The 20,755-nt window shown below is 46.2% G+C and overlaps 2 protein-coding genes across 10 annotated transcripts in view; one reads left to right on the top strand and one right to left on the bottom strand.

Moving 5' to 3' along the window:
- Positions 1–20,755, top strand: part of MCPH1 (microcephalin 1) — a 121,254-nt gene that overhangs the window by 41,210 nt on the left and 59,289 nt on the right. Inside the window, exon 16 of one of the 5 annotated variants that reach the window (XM_032969142.2) lies at positions 14,065–16,334. The exons of 3 other annotated variants lie outside the window; for them this stretch is intronic. In XM_032969142.2, the coding sequence (XP_032825033.1) occupies positions 14,065–14,067 (3 nt within the window). In that variant the 3' untranslated portion in view covers positions 14,068–16,334. Of the gene's footprint in view, positions 1–7,994; positions 11,761–14,064; positions 16,335–20,755 lie in introns of those variants that run through there. One more of the 5 variants, XM_032969136.2, reaches the window with a different exon arrangement.
- Positions 1–20,755, bottom strand: part of LOC116950948 (angiopoietin-2-like) — a 52,676-nt gene that overhangs the window by 12,523 nt on the left and 19,398 nt on the right. For all 5 annotated transcript variants that reach the window (XM_076072005.1, XM_076071999.1, XM_032969194.2 and 2 more), the window contains 5 exons: positions 17,604–17,759; positions 16,085–16,206; positions 11,770–11,996; positions 5,612–5,739; positions 82–183 (listed from right to left, as the gene is read on the bottom strand). In XM_076072005.1, the coding sequence (XP_075928120.1) occupies positions 82–183; positions 5,612–5,739; positions 11,770–11,996; positions 16,085–16,206; positions 17,604–17,759 (735 nt within the window). The remainder of the gene's footprint in view (positions 1–81; positions 184–5,611; positions 5,740–11,769; positions 11,997–16,084; positions 16,207–17,603; positions 17,760–20,755) is intronic.

Below are 20,755 nucleotides of genomic sequence, written 5' to 3'. Positions count from 1 at the left end.
GAGCCCTCTTCCGTGTAGGCCCAGGACAATTTGCTCCCACCCCTGGGCGGCCCAGGCCACAGATAACGGGCACCTCCTCACCATCTTGTACTCCTGCCATGGGCGGTGGAAGTCTGTGGCGCCGTTTTCTCGGTGCTGGATGACTGTCCACCCGCCGCCTTGTGACTCCATGTTGCAGTATACCTGGCAGCAAAGCACAGTTTACTTCCGTCAGTCGGCCAAGCAGCTTGGGAACTGTTTCAGCAGGGTAGGGTGTTGTTGTTTGATAAACCATAAACCTCTTTGCAAGAAGAGTGTATTACATTTGGAGTTATATCTGTATTGTTTCTGAATGAAACAAAGAACCAGACACTTTGGGCAATGCAATATCACAGGTATGGGCAGCTGGAGAATCAAAGCCACCATACTTGGTGGAGGATGTCTGTAGAAGCTGCTAGGAACTGCCTAACAAAACAGGGGAAAACCCGTCGCGATATGGGCGGAGGTGGGCAGGACACTGCTGTTGCTGTAGCACCAGTAAGCGTGTGGTTTGTGTCGCGTGCAGGATGCGGCAAGGCAGCAACCAAGGGAAGACTTGGGGTGGTGGGATAATTGCAGTGGCCCTTGAAGGTCAGGCAGTTAGAAATTGTGATGGCACCAGTGGCATTAACCACGATGATCTACATGTTGAGCTTCAGACACAGACTACGTTAAGTTTGTATATATTAACGTGGAATATATAGTACGTATGGGATGAGTGGTGGCAGGGTAGTTAGCGCACTGCGATATGAACTTGCCTATCTGAGTTTGGTTCCGATCCACGCACGACGTGATTGGCGAGTGACATCTGAACTCGTCCTGAACCCCCCCCCCCCACCGTCCCCTCTTCACCAACCCAAACTGACCGGCGTGGTGAAGCGTGAGGAGTTGTGCTCTTTTCAGACATTCATCATCGTTATTTATTGTTATTGAGTAACTTGCTGGAATGGAAGTGGTAAAGCAGTTACACTGAGAGATCCAGGCACTAATGAAGAATGATACTTCCACCATGGACCTGGTCTCCAGCACTCTTAATTAATCTAGACACATTCGGCGTGCATGGTTATTTTAGCAGTAAAAATTGTGTTTAAATATCAAGAGCCAACTTCCCACTAAAGATTATTCTGGTCACTGTCAGGCGTAATTCTAAATAGGGGTGTACACTCTGGTGCCATCTGGCTTGCATCATGGAGAAATATATTCACTATCAAAGTTCTCTCGCTATCTTCAGCCACGTCCAGTAACCTCTGTGGAAAGCAAAGCACGTAACCTTGTGTGATGTTTAATGACTTCCCATTAATCTAGCTGTTGGTATTGTTCAAGGTATTTGTGGGCTTCAGAGGGTTGACTAAGGCTGGCTCAGTGGTTTTTAAGATAGCTTGAAAAATGATTGATAAGCTGGTGAAATGGGTAAGACCGAATCCATATGGCCGTGTGAAAGCTCCACCGTTTATAATGAACCTCGCACACCATTGGCGCGACCGTCGCCAGTGTCAGCGTGAATGCAAGTCATAGGCATGATAACGTCACCAACAATGAGTCGTAATACACGTTTTACATTTAAATACACTAAACAGGCAACATTTGATACTGTCAGCATTTTAAAATTTCAATGTAGCAAATTATATTATATCTTGTTCATGTTTTTGTTTGTTGCGGTTGCACCCGAGTCAAGAGCCGCATGGCTCACAGGGTTATACCTAATAAATGAAACTGAAAAATATCGAGGATATCAGTTCGGGCTTTCATTTCTCTGCTGTACTGCCAACAGCTAATGCAGACCACATCTGTCCTGATGAATCCTTTTAGAGATTCAGTAGCAAGGAATCGGCGAGTAGAGGGCCGTGTTTTCCTCGGCTTTTGCTCACTGTTCCGAGCATTTACCCTCGCAAAGATTGTAAGGGTTGTGGTGATACGAGATGTCTGTATGTCTACGATTGACGTAACAATTAGTCCCTCCATTAATCGATGAATTGTCTTTTTTACATTTGCTTTAGTGTGCAATTTTTTTGTTTTTGTCATTTCAGGGACCCAGATCATTCTTGCACATATGACTATCCTGGTTGAGTTCTGACTTGACTAAACAAAATAAGCCATGAACCCATCACGATGTCTGATCACACAATATGGCTAAAACAGTTCCTTCAGTGTTTATTTATCGAATATTTCCCTGCATGTTATTTAGGTAGGAAGGCAGAATTTTCTCCCCAGATCTGTTATTATTTGCATAAGGCTAATGTTTTTGTCACGCGGACGCACGAATAGACCTTTGCTTTCCAGATGCGCTTCGATCTGTAACACATGTACACACGCGGCTGCCTGCAGAATTAGCCTCCTGAAGGAGAACTCACCTCCCTTTTATAAAGTTTGGCTTTGAGTGCGGCACAAGGCCCACGCAAGAGTGGGGTGGGGGGCGGCGTGGGGGGGGGGCGAGACAACGCTTCCTGCCCTGGTAAAGCCTTTAAAGGAAGGATATCCTGATCAGTTCTCCTCTGACTGGCGGTCACACATTTTACAACTGCTGTAGTCAGAGTAAACCTGGCATTGAAACGGTGCTCATCTTCCGTTTACAGCCCTGATCCAGCGGTGACATTTCCACATTTCTCTGACGCGGGCAACTCTATTTTTGAACGACCACTGTTGACTTCTCCACAAAGTGGATATCAATTTGATTGGCCTCCAATTGATGATGGGCTGCGTAAACCCCCAACCAGATTTGAACTCGAAACCTTGCGATTGTGAGCCGCTCGCTCTGTCTCTGCCGCACGGCCAACGCTATTTCCCCTGTAGCTCCTGTGCACTGCCCCATGAACCCTGTGGAGCAGATTCGTTCAGATTTCCCCGGTGTGGTGGCAGATGGCGGTGCCCCGGTGCGTTGGTGGCAATGTAAGTGGGTCATTGAGAGAACGCACCACACGATGTGACTCTCACTCCTGCCCGGCTGCACCGTTGCCATGTGATGGCAGTACAGCAAGTGGGTCTGTACATCCGTCTGTCTGGATCATTCGGCGTTATCCCCTCGCGTGCACTCTGGTTTTTTCCCCACTAGAAGCAAAACGCGCCTGAATTAAAGAATTGGCCAAACTTCCCAATGCAGTGCTCTGCTGGTAAATAATCTTAATACACTCTTATGCTTTCCTGGATCATTAAAGGACATACATTTTTATAGTGACACATTCTGTTCACTAAAGACTTCTGCTAACATGGCTCGAGCGTGAACTTTCAACGAAGCCAATGCCAATCCGTTTGGTTTGAAGGGCAGTGCGTGAATCTCGAAGAGGAAAAGCAATCCTCGGTCCATTTTAAGCTCTTTGCACCACCCACTCAGCAGATGACCACACACGGTGTGTGTTGTGTTGATCCACAGATGCATGTGTTCACGCATGCATAAGTTAACATGTGCTATATGTGCTCGAAATGTCCTCTTGTCATTTGTATTTTCTTTCAAGTCAGTCCAGCAAACAGCGTTCTACATATTAAAATACACTTCCCATTTTAAATGAACCTTATGGCGGGACCCTGGGGTCCCGAATAAACGGAAGTCAAAATCTAAATCTATTTATTTATTTATGGCGACTCCGTCCCACCGCGCACATGAACGCCGCGACCCACCTGGCGCGGATCATTCTGTTGTCATGTCATGTCCAAGCGCAGCGAGGACGAATACGCAGAAGAAACAAAACTTTGAAACTTTGATTAGCGCATCGTGCAGAGCTCGTCGAGAGGAATAGATTTCCGTATTGTTCGCCTTCAACAGATATAAAATTATGTCGCAATGCAGTTCATGCGAGAGCCGGGGGCTTATGGGATCCCGGGGTTCCACCATAAGGTTCAAATGCATTAATGGATTGTGTTCATATTAATTTATTTGAAAACTATTTTATTAATTTGAAAACATTGATTAACATTGACACGTACTCTTTGTTTTTTTCGCTAAAGTCACGTAGAAAGAAAATATTAATTAAATAATGGCATACGACGTTTCGATTGCAACACAAGCAATCATCATCAGGTACAAATGAAAGAGAAAACAAACCTAGTAAACTTAGACATATAATGCAATACAACACAGAGAATCGGCTAACATAACACATGTAATTATCTTTACATTAGATGCACATTTGTGTACGAGAAAGCTCCGTTTGCTTTTTATGCAGGAGTGTAGAATAGTGGTTGCCGCATGCCTACCGCTGGCTGGTAGGGAGCCACCAGTGATAATGACTTACAAACCCAACACACCTGTGGGCAGGAATCCAAGGAAGGAAGATTAGTCATCTACAAGAAGTTAAGACATCACACGTGCTCGGCATGCCGCGGAAGGTGGCGGCTCACCCGACTCGCGGTGCCAACATCTTGCTTTTCTTCACAAGAAGAAAATCGAGGAGCGGTACCGCAGCGTTTAGCGCACTATGCGATAAACCCACGACCTCGGATTGATTCCATTCACGGCTAACGTCAGTGGCGAGTGAAACTTGGACCAGTACCAGGGAGGTCTTCACCAGCACGCACTCACCACTCTCGAAGGATAGCAGTCCAACAACTGCCGTGACTGACGCAGCATGGGGGCCTTTGTCCAGCAGTTTTTTTGTTTGTATCACGAGAGGGCTGTACGCGATTAAATATGATGCTTTAAAAAAATGGAATGGCGGTATACATGACAATGGAATAACTTCAAACGTTGTCTGAATTAATTGGTTTCAGATTCATATTAACTTTTGATTCTTTCCACATTGCTCGTACCGTGGAATTCCACAGATGGAACACAACTACTGCCACTTTTGTTGAAACAGTTGCTTAGCACAGCTGTGCCTTTGCAGGCGCCGTGCTTCTACGCTACACGTTTGTGGGTGCTGCGCGTTGGAAATCTGGCGGTGAGCGAACTTCTTTCTGTGTCCCTTATGATGCCGTCTGTCAGCCACACAAGTGTATGTGAGGTCTGTCGTGCAGATAATAGCGCCACATCTGTCCCGTAAACAATCGGATTTGAAGAAGCATAGACTTCAGATCGGGTCACGTGACTGTCTTCACCTGAATACCAGTGAGCTCCCCTTTGGAAGCGCGGGTTTTGTTTCCCATCCGATTTTGGTTTCCCCTCCGATTTTGGTTTCATGCACTGAGCAACGTGAAATTAAATCTTTGGCGTTGATGCTGCCTGTTGCCTGAATTGTCATTGCTTAGAGGAGGACCGTTCATTAGCCAACTGTGGTTCGGGATCAGATTCACCAGAACGAGATTGTTGATGTGCGTGTGTTCATGATTTTGGAACAGATTCAAAGGACCTGCATTGCAGCGTCCCTCTGTGTGCATGTTTGTACATCGGTCCCACGGGAGACATTAACGTCTTAAATTGGATAGGCACCAGCTATGGCATGCGTGTCGGCCGTAAAGGGTTCCAGCACACTTTAATAACTGTAAACCTGGGTCAGATTTTAAAGCCTTGGTGTCTGGGGTCAAATGAATGATATTTCTACAATGGCAAAAACAGAGTTGTGAGTAGAATAACTCAGTTTGCTTTATTTCGTAGTTTGTTTGGTCTGGTGTGCAGGACTGCAGTGTGTTTGGTTGGTTGTTTTGGTCGGAGCGTCAAAGTCACCTTCATGGCCTCGGTGCTGTCCGAGATTTTGACGGTGTAAACGCCGCTGGCCGTGAGTCCAGCTTCGTACGCGTCGGCGCAGTCGCTGAAAAGGATCGCGTCTTCCTTTGCGGGCCCTTGGCTGCTCGCTGATGTCAAACAAAGGCACACGGCGGGCTTACGGTTTTTGCCAGAGCGTAGTTCACCTTACACCGCAAAGCCAAGTATTCCTCTGTGAAGCAGGTAATTGCCAACACATACATTTGACAGATGTAAATAAACACGCGCCGACGTGTGTGGTGGTTATGAAGACCTCGTTAACTAAAAAAAAACATTCTCCACAATTGCTCTTCTGACTTCATTCGGTGAGCCGTGGAACGTCAGAGAGAGCAGCGCCGTCCTGCTTTGTGAACGTCGATAGCTGACCCACCGTGGCCACAGGTTAACCGGTTGATTGATTAGCGTAAATCTCATTTTATTGCACCATTAAAACGTGTTTTCTCTCGCTGTTATCTTTAAGAAACTAATCTTAGAAGAGGCTGCTGAAGAAAGCTCAAGACACTCGGGCTAGTGTTACCGAGTGCGGCGAGCAATAATATACTGTTGCCCCAGCGCTGACACGAAACAGTTGCTGGGCTTTGGCACCACTTTGTGTTGGGCCACTCTTCTCATAAGGGGCCTGTCACTCACACGGTTTGGCACGCTCCCGTGCCTCTGGGTCGATGTTTTATGGGCTCCTTCGCGCCGATCGCTGATCCTGTTCTGTGTTTCTCCGGCACCGAGGAAATTTTCTCCCCAGTTGGTGGGAGGGCCAAAATTTACAAGGCTGTTGACAAAGGGAGGCCGCTGCTCCTCGGCAGACACTCCATTAACAGCCTGCAGCACATTCTTGTCAGCCATTGATAGGCTCTTTGTGTTTGCTTATTATAAACCTGCGATGTTTGTTTACGTAGCTTTTACGAGTGAATTGAATTGAAGAGGGTGTGGGGCGAATTGTCTGCTTTTGTTCAGGGGCTTCATTTGGCAATGTGCTGGGGATTGCGTCACAGATTGCTATTTTACATCACAGCGTCAACACAACCAGTTATTTTGGTGGGGTTTTTTGCCTTGTAGCAAGTGGGTTGCTCCCATGCGTCAATGAATATTGAATTTATCCTGTAGAAGTGTAGAGTATTAAAGACAAGCTCGGGGATGTAATTTGACGGTTTGGTTTAATAAATGCACATTGAGCATGTGGAGATTATACAAACAAAACACCCCAGTTAAGTGACAGCCAAAGTGGGCCAGCCACTTCATAGTAAAACCACTCTTGACTTTGCACAAAATAGTATGCGTTTTATTAACCCTGGAGGAATGATGAGCTGAGTTGACCCCAACCAGTGTTTGAACATGTAGCCTTCTGATGACACGAGTCACATGCTGTGACCACAGTGACATCTGCATGCTTAAAATAACCAAGGTAGCTTTACATTTTAATGTTTCATTTAAAATAATTTTTCTTTCTGTGTTAACAAAACTCGAAATTCGAAGCCAGTCTGTTTTTGCAGTGTGTTATCTTGGTGGTCACATCAGCCATCTGTGATGAAGTGATGTGGCACATGTAAAATGTTGTCAGCATGGCGTGGTGAGTAAATGCCAGGAGATAACGTTTAGTGTTGGTGTGAGAGAGATGGGCATCGCACACACTTGAGGGGAGCATGGTCATCAGCGAGGAACGTACTTATTCGGGGCCCTATTACGCTCTTGCAAGTAAATCGCAAAAGTGGCTCAACCTCTCGCTACCACTCTGCATTATTTGGGGGTTAACCACGTCAGTGAATTGCACCGCAGGTATCCGTCCACATTTGGGGCTATTTAAGACTGTGGCTGTGCTTATTGTCATGACGAAGGGCTCTGAACAGCATCGACTGCATGCCCAACAGCAACACTCACGGGAGTACGTTGACAGTGGCGCACACGTGGAACACACCTATCGCTCTACCTTTGTCGTTGACGTACATCAGAACAATGTGCTCTCCACATGAATACTCTTAGAGGAGCCGCTCCCGCCCTGTGGTTGGTGGGCCATTGGTTGTCTGCAAGGCCCATGGGGAAGCGTTCTGCAGAACTGTTGCAGTTACCGTTCTGCAGAACTGTTGCAGTTACGTAGATTTTTTTTCTCACGACGCAATACGTTTCACCGGGCGGTGTTTCGACAGCAATCCGCGGGTCCGGAAAGGTTGGGAGCCACTGCTATAGCCAGTGGCCCATTTCTCTGATCTTATAAGTCTGTAATGCTGTTGCCTGATAATTTATCATATTATTATATCTATAATTTGTCCGACCTGAATTTTATTATCTACAAAATATCGGCATTGAATTTCCACATTGCTCTTTCCCATGGACTTGGCTGTTTTTCTTTTAGTGGTTGTCATGCTGGTTCCGCCGTGTGTACGAGACCGCCTGCCACGTGGCTGCTGGAACCTGCGCTTGGCTGCGTGTGGGATCCATCAACAGAGCCACATGCTCCGCTGTCATCGCGCTGCGTCTGTGCTTCGCACGTTCGTGTCAAAAATTAAAATGGACAGTTTTTTTTGGGCATCGGAAAAAATGCGGGGGTTGACAGCGAATGAAAATGTTTACCTTCTGGTGTATGGATTTTATATATTTAGCTTTGTCATAAATGTTTCCAGTTGATGAAGTATGTTGTGTGCGTGTTCCTGTCGTACTTCTAAAGCCAAATGAACGATGGCTTAGTACTTGTCGCAATTGGCAGCCTTGAGCCGTTGATACAAATTCTACATTCCTGTGGTTGGGTCAGACTCTCCATAGGAGTTATATACAATTACGTTCTGATTGCGAAAATAATCCTATGCCCCTATCACGGGAATATGGAATTTCTACCACTGACTGAGGGCCACCAACAGAGATGAGCACACCCCCAGCATTATCCAGTCTCAACAGGAAGATATTTGACATTGCCCTGACCGGTATATAATCCGACAATTATTAAACTCTTGGAAAAATGCAATACAATTGATTTTGCTTTCTTTGCACATCACTGTGTGCACAGCTTCAGAGATAACATCAGCAGGTTTTGGCCAGAGCAGTAGATATTTGACCACCCTCATTGATATAATGCAATAAGGCCCAAGACAAAGCATTTATTTTCACATCTGCAGTCCATGTGACTGCAGAGTCGAGGCTCTGAATCGGCTTTGTGAGGTTTTTTTTTTACACAGAACTGAGCCGGCTCTTTTACATAATTTGCCACATATTAAGCGGCATTGATGAACTTCAGTTGTGCAGTGCGTGACGGTCTGGCACTGTCGGCTACGTGTGCCTCATAGAAGAATGGCTGTCCCTCGTGGGAGTTAGTGCTGTTTTTTGCTGGCCTGCTTTATATGTTGGGGCCTTTTGGGCCGTGTTAAGCAAATTGACAAAAAATAGATGAAAAAAGTTTTAGATTATTTTTCTATGATAGATTCAGTTTCGATTTTGCTCTTCAAACCTTTGGCCAGCAGATATTTAGATAAATATATTTTTCATGAGGTTGTTTAACAAAACAATTGAGTATCGTCTTTACGCATGTGATTTTATAATGATCATGAAATATAGTTTGTCTCACGTTTGTCACGTGGCAAATGCAGGCCTTTGTCATTTCTCTACGTAAGTGAGATCATGCTTTTAAAATGGAAGAATGTGTCACTTTCTCTGCGTGTAACTAAAAAAATGTGTGCGGTCTGTGTATTATTCTTTCGTAAATAAAGTGGTGGTTTTCTAGTTAGATTTTACCATACCTTGTGACAATTTTAGCTCGCATAATTAACAAAACTATGACAAAAGTAGTATTAAGGATGTATGATCATGAAACAAATCGCAATAACTTTCAAAACATTTTTTTCAATACATTGATGTTCCCCGAACGTGATCAACATGGGACCATTTGTAGAATCGCATACAAGCAACCCTTGTGGGAAATTTAAATGGATTGCAGGCAACATTGAATGTCTGTCTCTAAACATTCTTTGGCTTAAGGAATGGGAGCAGCCGTTGTGTTATTTCGTTGTCCAGTTTCAGAGGACAACATTGTAACATTGTTTAAGATTCACGGTAACCTGCAAAGAGGCCTTTTGGTTGTGGGATTTTTTTTTCAAGTTCAAAAACTTTCAAACGTAATATTAAATACATGTCATAGGATCAGGGAACACTGCCAGTTAGTTTTGTCTCTCCACCGATGCTGATATATTAGGTGCTTTCAATAGGAATTCATTAAAGTGCTGCATTACAATAAGTAGATAACTAATACAGCGTGTTAAATGTTTTAAGGTATGCTTTCATTTAAGGATAGAATGTATCCACGCGGCCAGCACAACATTAACTCTAAGCGTAATGCATTTCCAAGTGTGTACTTTGTGAGCAGCAGCTAAGATCGCTGGCTTAGATTTACAAGGTGGGCAGGATTGACTTTGCTGTGCATGCTTGGAGGCAGGGTGACCAAACGTACTCTGGGATTCACATACGTGGCTGCGCTGCACAATGCTGGTAGATCTTCAGATGAAATCTCGAGGTCAGATGTTTGGGACGAGGCACGTGTGTACGCACGTATGTGCGTCCAACACTCGGGCCTGGGGATTTATCAGCCGATGTCAAACCCCGCTCAGAAGGTCGAGTGGGCGCGACACTTTGGGAGGAGGATTTGGTCACACCCGATTTGCTTCCTGCTGAACCGGAGTATCCTCAATGGGGGTTGAGATTAACATGGGCAAGGATGCCCATTTTGCAAAGTTTCTGCCTGTTCAAGCAAGCATCGGGTGGTGCTCATTGTCTATTGGTGGCCATGAGACAGAGCTGGAATTCCACGTCCCCATCGCCGAGGCTACTTTATTCTTCAGAAACATCATGGGTGACTATCCCGCAATTTCAATTCGCACGCACACCACACGTGATGTAAATGCGTTCAGAGCATAGCTTACACATGGCAATATCCTCTGTGACTACTGTAACTAGGGATGAGCTCTTTTCTCACGTATTTTTTTTTACTTAAAATTCTGGCTGGTTTTAAATTGCCATGGTAACCAATGGTGAATTCCAAATACTGCAGAACTGAACCTACTTTAAGCCTTCTGCATTTAAATATTGCTCTGATTTTGTTAACTTACATGTGTATTGATCAGGTTTCACAGGTTTAGGTATGGATATTTTTTGCATCTGGAAAGCATTTCAGAGAATTTCAGATGTTATTGATTAAAGCACTCCATGGCTTAGTGATTACTTTTCTGTGCCTTTCGCGAAACTCCAAAGTGACTTCAGGTATTAAGTGAACTACAACAGACAGTGGCAACAGTGTTTGCCCAAAAATTAAGATTCCTTTGCTGCACAGGTCAGCATGCTCACTCACCTCTGGGGCTTTTAGCAGTCTACTTCACATGGCTAGCAGTGGCTTTGATGTATGATTGTCCTCATACCTTCGGTGTAATAAAGCAAATGGTAACAATATTGACCATCCTTAAACGTTTGGAAACCTTTATTTTCAAGGGAAAGCATAGACTGCTGTACCAACTGCATGTAGTGCATCCCTTCAGAGAGGAACAAAAGGCCACATGCAGGATGTGTGTCCACTTGCGTTCAAGAAATGTGTCGTTGTAATGCTTTGGAAGATATCAGCCTCGCTGCACAGAAGCCTCGTGAGCAGCTTTGAGTCACAGGGACCAAGATTCAAATATACACACTGTTTTGTCACAGAAACTTACACGTGGTTGACTGCAACTTGTTTCCCACAATGCTCTGCCACCTCAAAGGACACGTGATAAAGCTTCTAAACTTCTGGGAGGCTCAACTGGGCCACATGGTGATCTGGCAGCCCCTCCCACTTTTCAATAGCCACACCCACTCAACCACAAGTCCCGGCCTCACAGTGAGTGGCCTCCCCCTCCCTCCTCCTGATGCTGGCCCCGCCAACTGCTCATAGGCCCTGCGTACACCTCCGCTAACTCTGCCCACTATTCCGCTATCCCCACCCACTGCCCACATCATGAGTCGAGCATGACATTTTAAAATGTTTAATGTTTCAATTGGTCCGAGTTTGAGGGTGGACACGGGGACAGACCTTCTTGAACCACCGGGACCATCTCGGTCAGACCCAGGACGTTTGGGGTCTCTATCCTGCACGTGTTACCGTCGCCACCGCCGCCGTGTACCTTGCGCGATGGCGTTGAGCAGCGTGCGCACCGTCTCGGTGAGCTCCGCCTGCTGCCGCTGCAGCACCGTCTGGTTGTGCGTGGCCCCCAGCAGCTGGCGCTCCAGGGCGTCCATGAGCTCGCCGCGCTGCAGCACAGCCTGCTGCAGCTCGTCGCGCTCACGCCGCAGCGCCTGCAGCTCCTGCTGCTGCCTCTGCTCCACCTCGACCACCTTCCGCTCCAGCAAGCTGACGTCCACCGCGCAGCCATCGCCAAATGGCGCCGCGTCAGTCATCGTCACTTACCAAGTCGGGTTACAGTGTCTCCCTGCTCGCTTGAGCGTTGGGCCCTCATCTCCACGGGCAGTTTTTAGGCAGAGGAGGGAAATCCACACGATTATTTTTTACATTTTATTTTACCTGGATAATTCCTTCAGCTGGAACATCTCGTTTGCAAGTGTGTCTGCGGTTGTTACCATAACAGATGCCATTTTCTCCATCGGACAACCACTTTCACTGAAGGGATGCTAATTTTATTGACCCTGGAGGGATGATGTGCCGATGTGACCCCTTGCACAGGAGCACTGTGCCACGGGACCGCCCAGCGGGGTACATTTCTACTGCTGTGCTGGGCATCCATTCAGTCTTAGCGGTGAGGGTCCCTCCTCATCGAAGAGCAAAGCAGAGTTTAATTTAGGAGGGAACCTCACATTCTATCTTATCACTTTTACTCGCGTAGCAATAACATCACTTCTGTTTGTAGGGAGTTGAACGTGCTTGCACAACCCGATTCTCGGTTGCCTTCCCCATCCCACCAACTATGGAATGCAAAATGTTTCGTGCCAAACAAGAGAACGTGGACGTGCGTGCGGAATGTACATGCGTGCTCATCTCGCGAACGTGACTCCACGTGTGCCGACCGTCCAAGCCCATAACCACTGTTTTTTTTGTGTTTTTCAAACACAGTTTCGGAGCACAGGCCCAAAGGCCCAATGCATCAAATGTCCAAGAACAAACAGCACCATCAAAGTTGTAATAGAAAAAAGTTAACGCCTTTCTTGAATTGATTAAGCTAGGGAAAAGAGACGATGGGAGACGATGGGAGGGAAAGCATCGTTTTGGAGTCAGGTTCTGATCGTTGGGTAGAGATCTATCAGGTTGTGCTGTGCCTTTTGTGCTGGCGTGTTGGGCTGTCTGCCTCACAGTTCTTATAGCGGACTTCATAGCTGTGGCAACTGCACCTCCGATTAGCACGGTTGGCTATGTACGGTGCAAGAGAAGTTCAACATACAGTGCATACGTACAACAGAACACACCAGTGGATCGTGATAGATCATGCGTCCTACATACAGTGCATACGTACAACAGAACACACCAGTGGATCGTGATAGATCATGCGAGCTACTGCCGGCAGAATGAGCGAACGCAGGTTTCTCCAGATTGGTGCTCCCCTTCGCAGCTGGGGCCCAGCATCTCCACTGACGCTCCCTGGGCGAGAATAGATTTCTGCCATTCGACATTTGCTTTGCCGTATGTTACGTGCACCACAAGTAGAGGATTATTGCCCTTAAACAAAAAAACCCAGAGACTATTATTACACGTAAAATTTAAGTTGTTCACTGCAAAAGTTGAGGTTATATGACATTAAGATGAATGGATACCGATTCAAAGAGCTTGTAAATGTCATATTGTTCAATTGAGTCTAAGTTGACACTAAGCTTGACACCTGTGTTTATTCTCCTGCTTGTGCTCATGGTGAATTTTAATCATTAAAATGCGACACAATTGGAAATGAAAACTTCATTATTTCCCGAATATGGATGGGCTGTCCATGTGGATAAACTGTGTCAAGTGCAAATGAATTATTTTAATCAGCTTCGAAATCACTGCTTGTGGCAACATTCAGCACGATCGTGATTTATTACGCACTTGTTTTAAGAGCCCTCTTTTGGCGCTGTTCTCAAGCGCTTTGACTGAAACAGCTCAGCAAGCTTCACGTCGTTCAACTGGAGCACGTCTGTGGCGGGTCTCGCATTCGCAGGCAGTCCTGGTGCGATGCCCTTGAATTGTCAGGAAGGGCCGGTCGCTTTGAGCGATGGCAGCTCGAGAGCTGCCGGGTCAAGTTGGGAGAGATGAGCGCCGCTGTTTGAAGAGCGTAGCTACGCCTGGAAGTTCAACTTGTGTTCATGCGGGACCAAGTTGTTCCTGCTTGCGTGGTTTTACAGGATTTTTTAAAAATATTATTATACGCCTCGCTGCATGTACGTGTGGGTGTTATTTTACCCATTTTTCATTGTTTTTGCCAATCAACGAGCAGTGAGAGCAGAGAGGAAAGCTTCCTGCACGTGATCATCGCAGACTCGAGGCACGGCGCCAGACTGCGCCCGGGAGCAACGCAGTGGAGGGCTGTGCTCTGAGCCGGGCCGGTTCGCAGCAGCTTCACCAACACCAATCAAGAGAAAGTTTGTTGTTTTGTGCAGATTTGACGACCTGGCTTCGATAAATTACGAATTTTCGATGCTGCAGAAGAAGTAAACTCTTTTTTTGCCGGACCTCCCAATGGCGAGTTCAAATCTGGGTTGGGGGTTGACTTAGCCCATCAACACTCCAGGGATAACATTTCATGGAAAAGCCAACAGTAGTTGTCTTATGAGTAGACTCGCCCCTGCCATAGGAATGTTGAACTTTCACCATTGAGCTCACCGCCTCCATGCTGATTTGAGGAGTAAATCACTTGAGTGGGACTGGGTCCCCTGTGTGTTAGCGGTGCTGGCACAGGAGCGAGACTTGGACAAGCAGCCCCTGAGTCAGCTTGCCAGCAGAGAGTGCAGATGCTTCGGACACAATGGGAGTCGTGTTCAACAAACATTCTATAGCATCTTGTAAAGCTCCCCTTTTTTGCGTTACAAAGTGTTCTTGTACCGGACCGTTGTCGGAGGTTGTGTCGAAAATATTGCAACGTTTTTGGATCATTATATAATTTCATGGAAGGAACATAATGTGTATTATCTGATGTTAATGAAGCCCATCATTCCTCCAGGGTCAATGAAATCAATATCACTCTGTGGGGAATCCAACAGTGGTTATCCCAAGGGAGACACATGCTCCTGCCAAAGGAATGTAGAATTTCCACCAGGGAAGCATGCAGGTTATACATATTTCTGCATTAAGCATGGTGCCATCATTCTCAACATGTTTTGCAATAAATAACACCGTGACCTCTGAAGCTCACTACTTGTGCAGTTTAAGTGCTTCTTAAACATTTCCGGATTTTTACATCTGTGAGCATCGTGAATTTTGAAGCTTGTGGTCAATGTCTGTTTTCTAGAGTACATAATCACTGGGAATTTTTGTGCCTCTTTCTCATTACTGATGGGAGGGTACGCTCTGTTTGTATAGCACTCTTTGTGTGGTTGCATAATTTTAGTATTTTTTAACAATTCATATTTGCGTGATTAAATATGGTAGTCTTTTATATCATCCCCCAGAGGGGTCTTCTGGGGGATGGTTCCCAATTCAAGTGGCCATTGCAGACAGATGTCTCAGCTTCCCACCCTGCAGATACGATTTTCTTTTTACAAATTGTATCCGTGATTCACTGCCCTGACATTAGCATCTGGACAAGACACTATTTGAAAGGTCACCCCCCATGTCCTTAGACCCATGGTTAAATAGCTGCACAGACAACAACACTGGATTACATAACGACGTACAATTTTATTTAACTATTTGCTTTGAGGTGAACTTGTGTTCAACTCATTTTAGTGCAGCGCAATTGTAGATGTTGATGAAAATGCGTAATGTCCTCAAATCATTGTGGGCTCTCACGTGAATGGAGAGGTCTTTGTGTATTATTGGCTTTGATTGCAGAGACAACTGATCGTGTTTTGTGGAAAAAATGGCAGGCAGTCATATTTTGCAAAGGCACCAGCCGTGGCCCCCTCATGGCTATCTCTGTGCCCCTTCAAGACTGTGGATCTCAACCGTATTGGTACGTCCCCCCCATCAACGCCACGGGTCCCTGCGCCCTCTCGCCCAGCATCGCGCACAGAGAGAGATGTCCGTGTCTCTGGTCAACGGCAGTGGGTATTACAGTCTTTTGTCACCGCAATTGATATGTATGTTGAATTTATTTCGCACCGTACGTAGCCAACCGTGCGAATAATTTGACGGTCATGTTCCCCACGCAGATTCACAACTTCTCTTGCACAGTGTCCATGCCACAGCCTGCACCTCCCCCACCCCCCCTCGAAATGCCTTGTGGGGAAGCACGACCCATAAGTTGCGAACCGCTGCTGTCAGTGCTCGAGCGTGGACAGCACCGTGATCCTGGTTACCTGTTTTTGTCGTGCAGCCGGCTGATGTCATGCGTTTGCTGCAGAACCTCTCTCTCCAGCTTGTTGGTCGACAGCGAGTTCTCCAGGAGCTGAATCTCCAGCCTGGTCGTCTGGTTTAACACCTGCGCCGCACGCAGCCGACACGCGGTAGAGCGACACTCCGCTGAGATCTCTTAACCAAACGCGTCACGTCTGCACTTAAACTTTGGATGGAATTTTTGTGATCATAAAATAAAATGTCAGTGTTGAATTGGCATACTCTGACCTTCTATTCTCTCCAAGGTGTATGTGGATTAGTTTAAGATTTATGCCCAAGTTGGAAACAAATCTTTGCAAAAAAGTCTTGCTTTGTACATTTAAATTTGCAATGAATGTGTAAGAAAATCAGTCATTTTGAACTATGCAGCGGCTCAGATAGTATAACTCACACACACGTATGCATCAGAGGCTCATTGGACTGTGCAGCGCTGTATATGCGCAGTGTCCAAGCGCATTACGCTGTAATGAATTCTGCAGGCAGGTGCGGCGTGATTGTGCTAATAGTTATGGCTGTCGAGCGGAGGAAAGGATGATTTATTATGCGCTCATGTAAGTGTAGATGACATACATAAATTATGTTGTCCGACCTAACTCGAGTGAAAAATGTATCCAGCCATGCCCGCGCCGCTTTGTGCAGACGTGAGTGCAGTTAATACATTTTCACGCTTGTGCGTTTTGATGCCATTATTAGACGTGATGTTTTTTTCTTTAAGCAGCTGCGTTATGACGTATCTGCTAAACCACTTGCACAAGTTCCCTTGCTGGAACCGACGACTGCAGAAGGTGGCTGTGCTGTCACAACAAGCTGTTGCATATGTCCAATAGTTTGTGTTTGGTACGTCGCTCTCTGTGGGTTTGTGTGCTATATAGACACCCTCTGTCTTTTGAGACAATAAATCTTAAGTCCTCTGCTTTAGCTCTCCAAGCTTCGTTGGGTCACTTACCTGCGATGCAGGGAATGGAATGTGAATGCGGATTATTTTTGCTTTCAGTGTCAGGGTGTAGAGGTTTGTGTCCAGACCACTGAAGTGACATGTACTTTTTTAGCCTTGCTCAGGGTGCAGACTATGCACTCACACCAACTGCACAGACTAGCACTGCAGGCTGGACATTACTGGAGTGTTTGGGAAGAGCAGCATTTTGCGACAGTGAATAGTCACCGTAAACATCGAGCACCCTCCGTAGCATGGCATAACCATTCTGATTAAAGGCAATACGTTCCAACTTATCCGTGCACCAGGTTTTGTGGCCTTGACAGTGAAGCTGTGCAATGGGTTAGAGTTGGGTTCACCGGGATAGGCAAGTGCTGCTCTTCGGCTCTCCGATGTGTTTTCGGGTTGTACCGCATAGCGTTGGGCACAATGTGCGATAATTGTATCTACACTCTGGGAGCCCCTCGAGGAACTGAAGCTCGCAGCATCTCCTGCTGAACAGCCCGGGAAGAGGTGGTCTGGCCGGCGCAGTGCGCCTGCCCCCTTACCTGCGCCTCCACGTCGGAGAGCTTGCGCGTCTGCTCAGCCGTGTGGCTCAGCAGGCTGGTGCCGATCTGCAGCATAGCGGCCGTCTGGTTGTGCACGGCTGTCTGCTGCTGCTGCGCCGTCTCGCTGTGCACGCTGTCCTGGATGAACCCCTCCAGCTGGCGGCACGCACGCGCACAGCAGGGCTTCTTACGTTTACGTTGTGCCACGTCACGTCGATACAAAATAACGATAGCCGACAGTCAAGAGCAATTACGACCTGGCAGCCGAGGAATGGAACTCGTTCTAGAAGATATCCATTGAGGAGACGGAGTGATAGAATCAGATTGTGTGCAGGTTCTAGGTGGATTATTATCTTGCAGGATAATGTGATATGGCAATGGATTGGGGAGGCCTTCATCCAACAGTGGATCGATCGATGATGATGAATAACAATAATGCCTCGTTTTTGCCCATAAAATCTTCACCGAGTCTGAAGGCAGTTTTACCTGATGGCCCTGTATTGGCATGTTTGGCCAATTCTGTTAACGAATGGAATACTTGAACAAGCATGGCACGGCCTTCGTCTCTATTATTTGCTATTAGCCAGTGGTGGAAACTCCGAACTTATTATGGTAGAGGCCAGATGCACCGTTGGACAACACGGTAGACTTTCCAAACAAGGTGAGGTTGATCTACAGCACATGTTAAACTTTGCTTCTTATTTAAACGTTTTATTTGAACGATGGGCATGATGTTCATGTTGGTAAGAAGGTATTTTCTTCTAATGTTTGGTGGAAATTGCTGTGATTTTCTGCAGATATAGCCTTTTTCCCCACTGAAAAATTATGTAAACTGTATTCCACTTGTCAATGAGGATGTTAATTAGGCAAGGCAGTTCAAACCATTTAATTATACTTGTATTCTAAAGTTACTATGTTTTAACATGAAACTATTCAACATAAATATTTCTCGTGTAAATAAATGCATGCAATGTGGAAAAAAAAGTCGCTGGTTATAAAAAATATAGATTCTGAAAAAAACATGCCATCGCTTTTGATTAAATAATCCATTGTGGATAATTTGGTTATGTTGCCTTCCTAGCACTCACGTCAACAATTTATACAGTGGCCCCTGAAACGCAAATTGCACTTGAAGCCTCCAGAGCTTGTAAACTAAACTTTACTTATTATTTATATTATTATTTCTTGGCACTGCTATTAAGTTGGCAGTTCTCAACTCGCAGTTGGTAGGACGAGCGTTCAACGTTGCAGCTTCACTCCACCCCATTGTTCGCAGAGCAACTGGTGCACCCCATAGGAATGTGGAACGTCCACCACTTACACAAGACCTTCAATAGGAAGGAGATTGTATGAGCAGGGGAGACACCCTGACGCTCTCTGACTCTCATGAGTGAAGTTGTCTTTGTTTTGTTTTTTTGTTGCAACGTCTCTGTCTGGTGGCCTCAGTTTTGCTAGCTGGCATCGCTGTTGCTGTGAGTGCCCATACACTGAACGAGATGTCACTGCCTTGCAACGTTGACACATGACTCTGTGATGCGTGACTCACGACACGTTACTCCATGCGTGCCAGACACAAATTCGAGAATTAAATCGTCTGCTTCGCTGTCAGAGCCTAAAGTGAGTGGAGCGCTGGGTGCTTGTCACGAGATTTGCGCCATCCGTTTGGTGAAACCAAGCGAAAGTCCCATGGTCGGCGTGACCACATGAGAAAGATTTGTAAAGCATCCTGTCGAATTCCATCAGGCCACATCACACACAGCGTTGTGCGTTTGAAGCAGAAATTATAGCATAGTTGGTGGAGTGCGGCAGCGCTAGCGGCAGCACTAACGGCAGTGGCAGCCTCTCGTGCTGGGCTGTCTTGGTAGTGGCTCCTGTTTTGCCGGCAATCGGTGTTACCAGCCCAGCTGCTTAGTGTGCAACAAAAGTGTGAAGTCGCACGACTGTGCTCCAACGGCTCCTCGTAGGGAAAGCTGTTCATAGAGAGGGAAAGCCGAACCCAGCTTGTGTTGGGATGCAGTGAAAAAGTGTTCTCTTTTCGGCACTGTTAGGCATACTTTTATCTGGCCTAAACCACTTTACCATATGTTTACACTTTTCAATGGATAATGCATTGCAACACTTGTTGAATATATATATGCTATAATCTAATCCACACCACCGTAGAGCGTTGTGCCCTGGGGATATTGTAATGGTGTGTGGACACGGACCGTGTGATTGGTTTACTTTCATTCAGATGTTGGTGTTGGAATCAAACTTGCACTCGTTTTATTCACATACTTTATAACTTACAGTTTCTAAAAATATAGCAACGCATTTGTAACAGGCATTACTGGCATCGTGTGCTATGATATCTGCACTTACAGGAGTGCCCTAACTCTCAATGGATTAAATCTGCCACACGTAGCTTATTTCTACTTCAGGCGTATTCACTGCATCTTAAAAACCCTCATCAGCACGAGGTAAAGGACGTGGAAAGTAAACGTCGTGACTATCGTTGACCCCCTCTGCTTCTGAGTTCTCTTTTCAGGTGGCTCAGTGGTCGAGTGACTGCCTCACAATCGGGGATTTTGCGAGAATTCAAATCCTGGACGGACGTTGACTCATCGTCCCAGAGAGGTCGAGTGTGGAAGTAAACAGTGGTTGTCCGATGGATATACTCACTCCCGCCAAAGGAATGTGTAATTTCCACCAATGGCTCCACAGGGTTGTAAACAGATGAGCATGGCATAAATGCTCATTTGAGCAGGAAATCACTTTTACTAGTTTTACTCCACCTCTAAGTGCTCGTGTATAAACCGATAGACACGGCTGTGTACATTGGCTCAAAAGCAGAAGTGATCGTCAAAAGGTGTCTGGGTCTTGCGCTGTGAAGAGGCTTCTATTGTAAGTGTATATATATTTAAAGCAACCGCTTAAAAGTTTGTGCTGTGACCGAGAATCGTTCTGTAATGGAGGTGACAGCGGTGGAAATTCTCGTGTCTGGTTCATTTCCTCATCTCGCCGGCGTCCTCGGCCCCACAGAGCCACGGGCAAAGATTTATGCCTCGTGGGTCACCCCGCTGGTGTCGGCAGACTCTTCACTCCCCTGTACTGTATATAAATATATATTTCACGCAACACAGAACTCTCTCACGGTTTTACGTCTTTATCCA

This window comes from Petromyzon marinus, chromosome 3 (assembly GCF_048934315.1).
Source record: "Petromyzon marinus isolate PM22_M1 ecotype Great Lakes invasive population chromosome 3, UKy_Petmar_22M1.pri1.0, whole genome shotgun sequence".
In the NCBI taxonomy this organism is placed as follows: Eukaryota; Metazoa; Chordata; class Hyperoartia; order Petromyzontiformes; family Petromyzontidae; genus Petromyzon; species Petromyzon marinus.
This window is presented reverse-complemented; position numbering and strand designations above follow the sequence as displayed.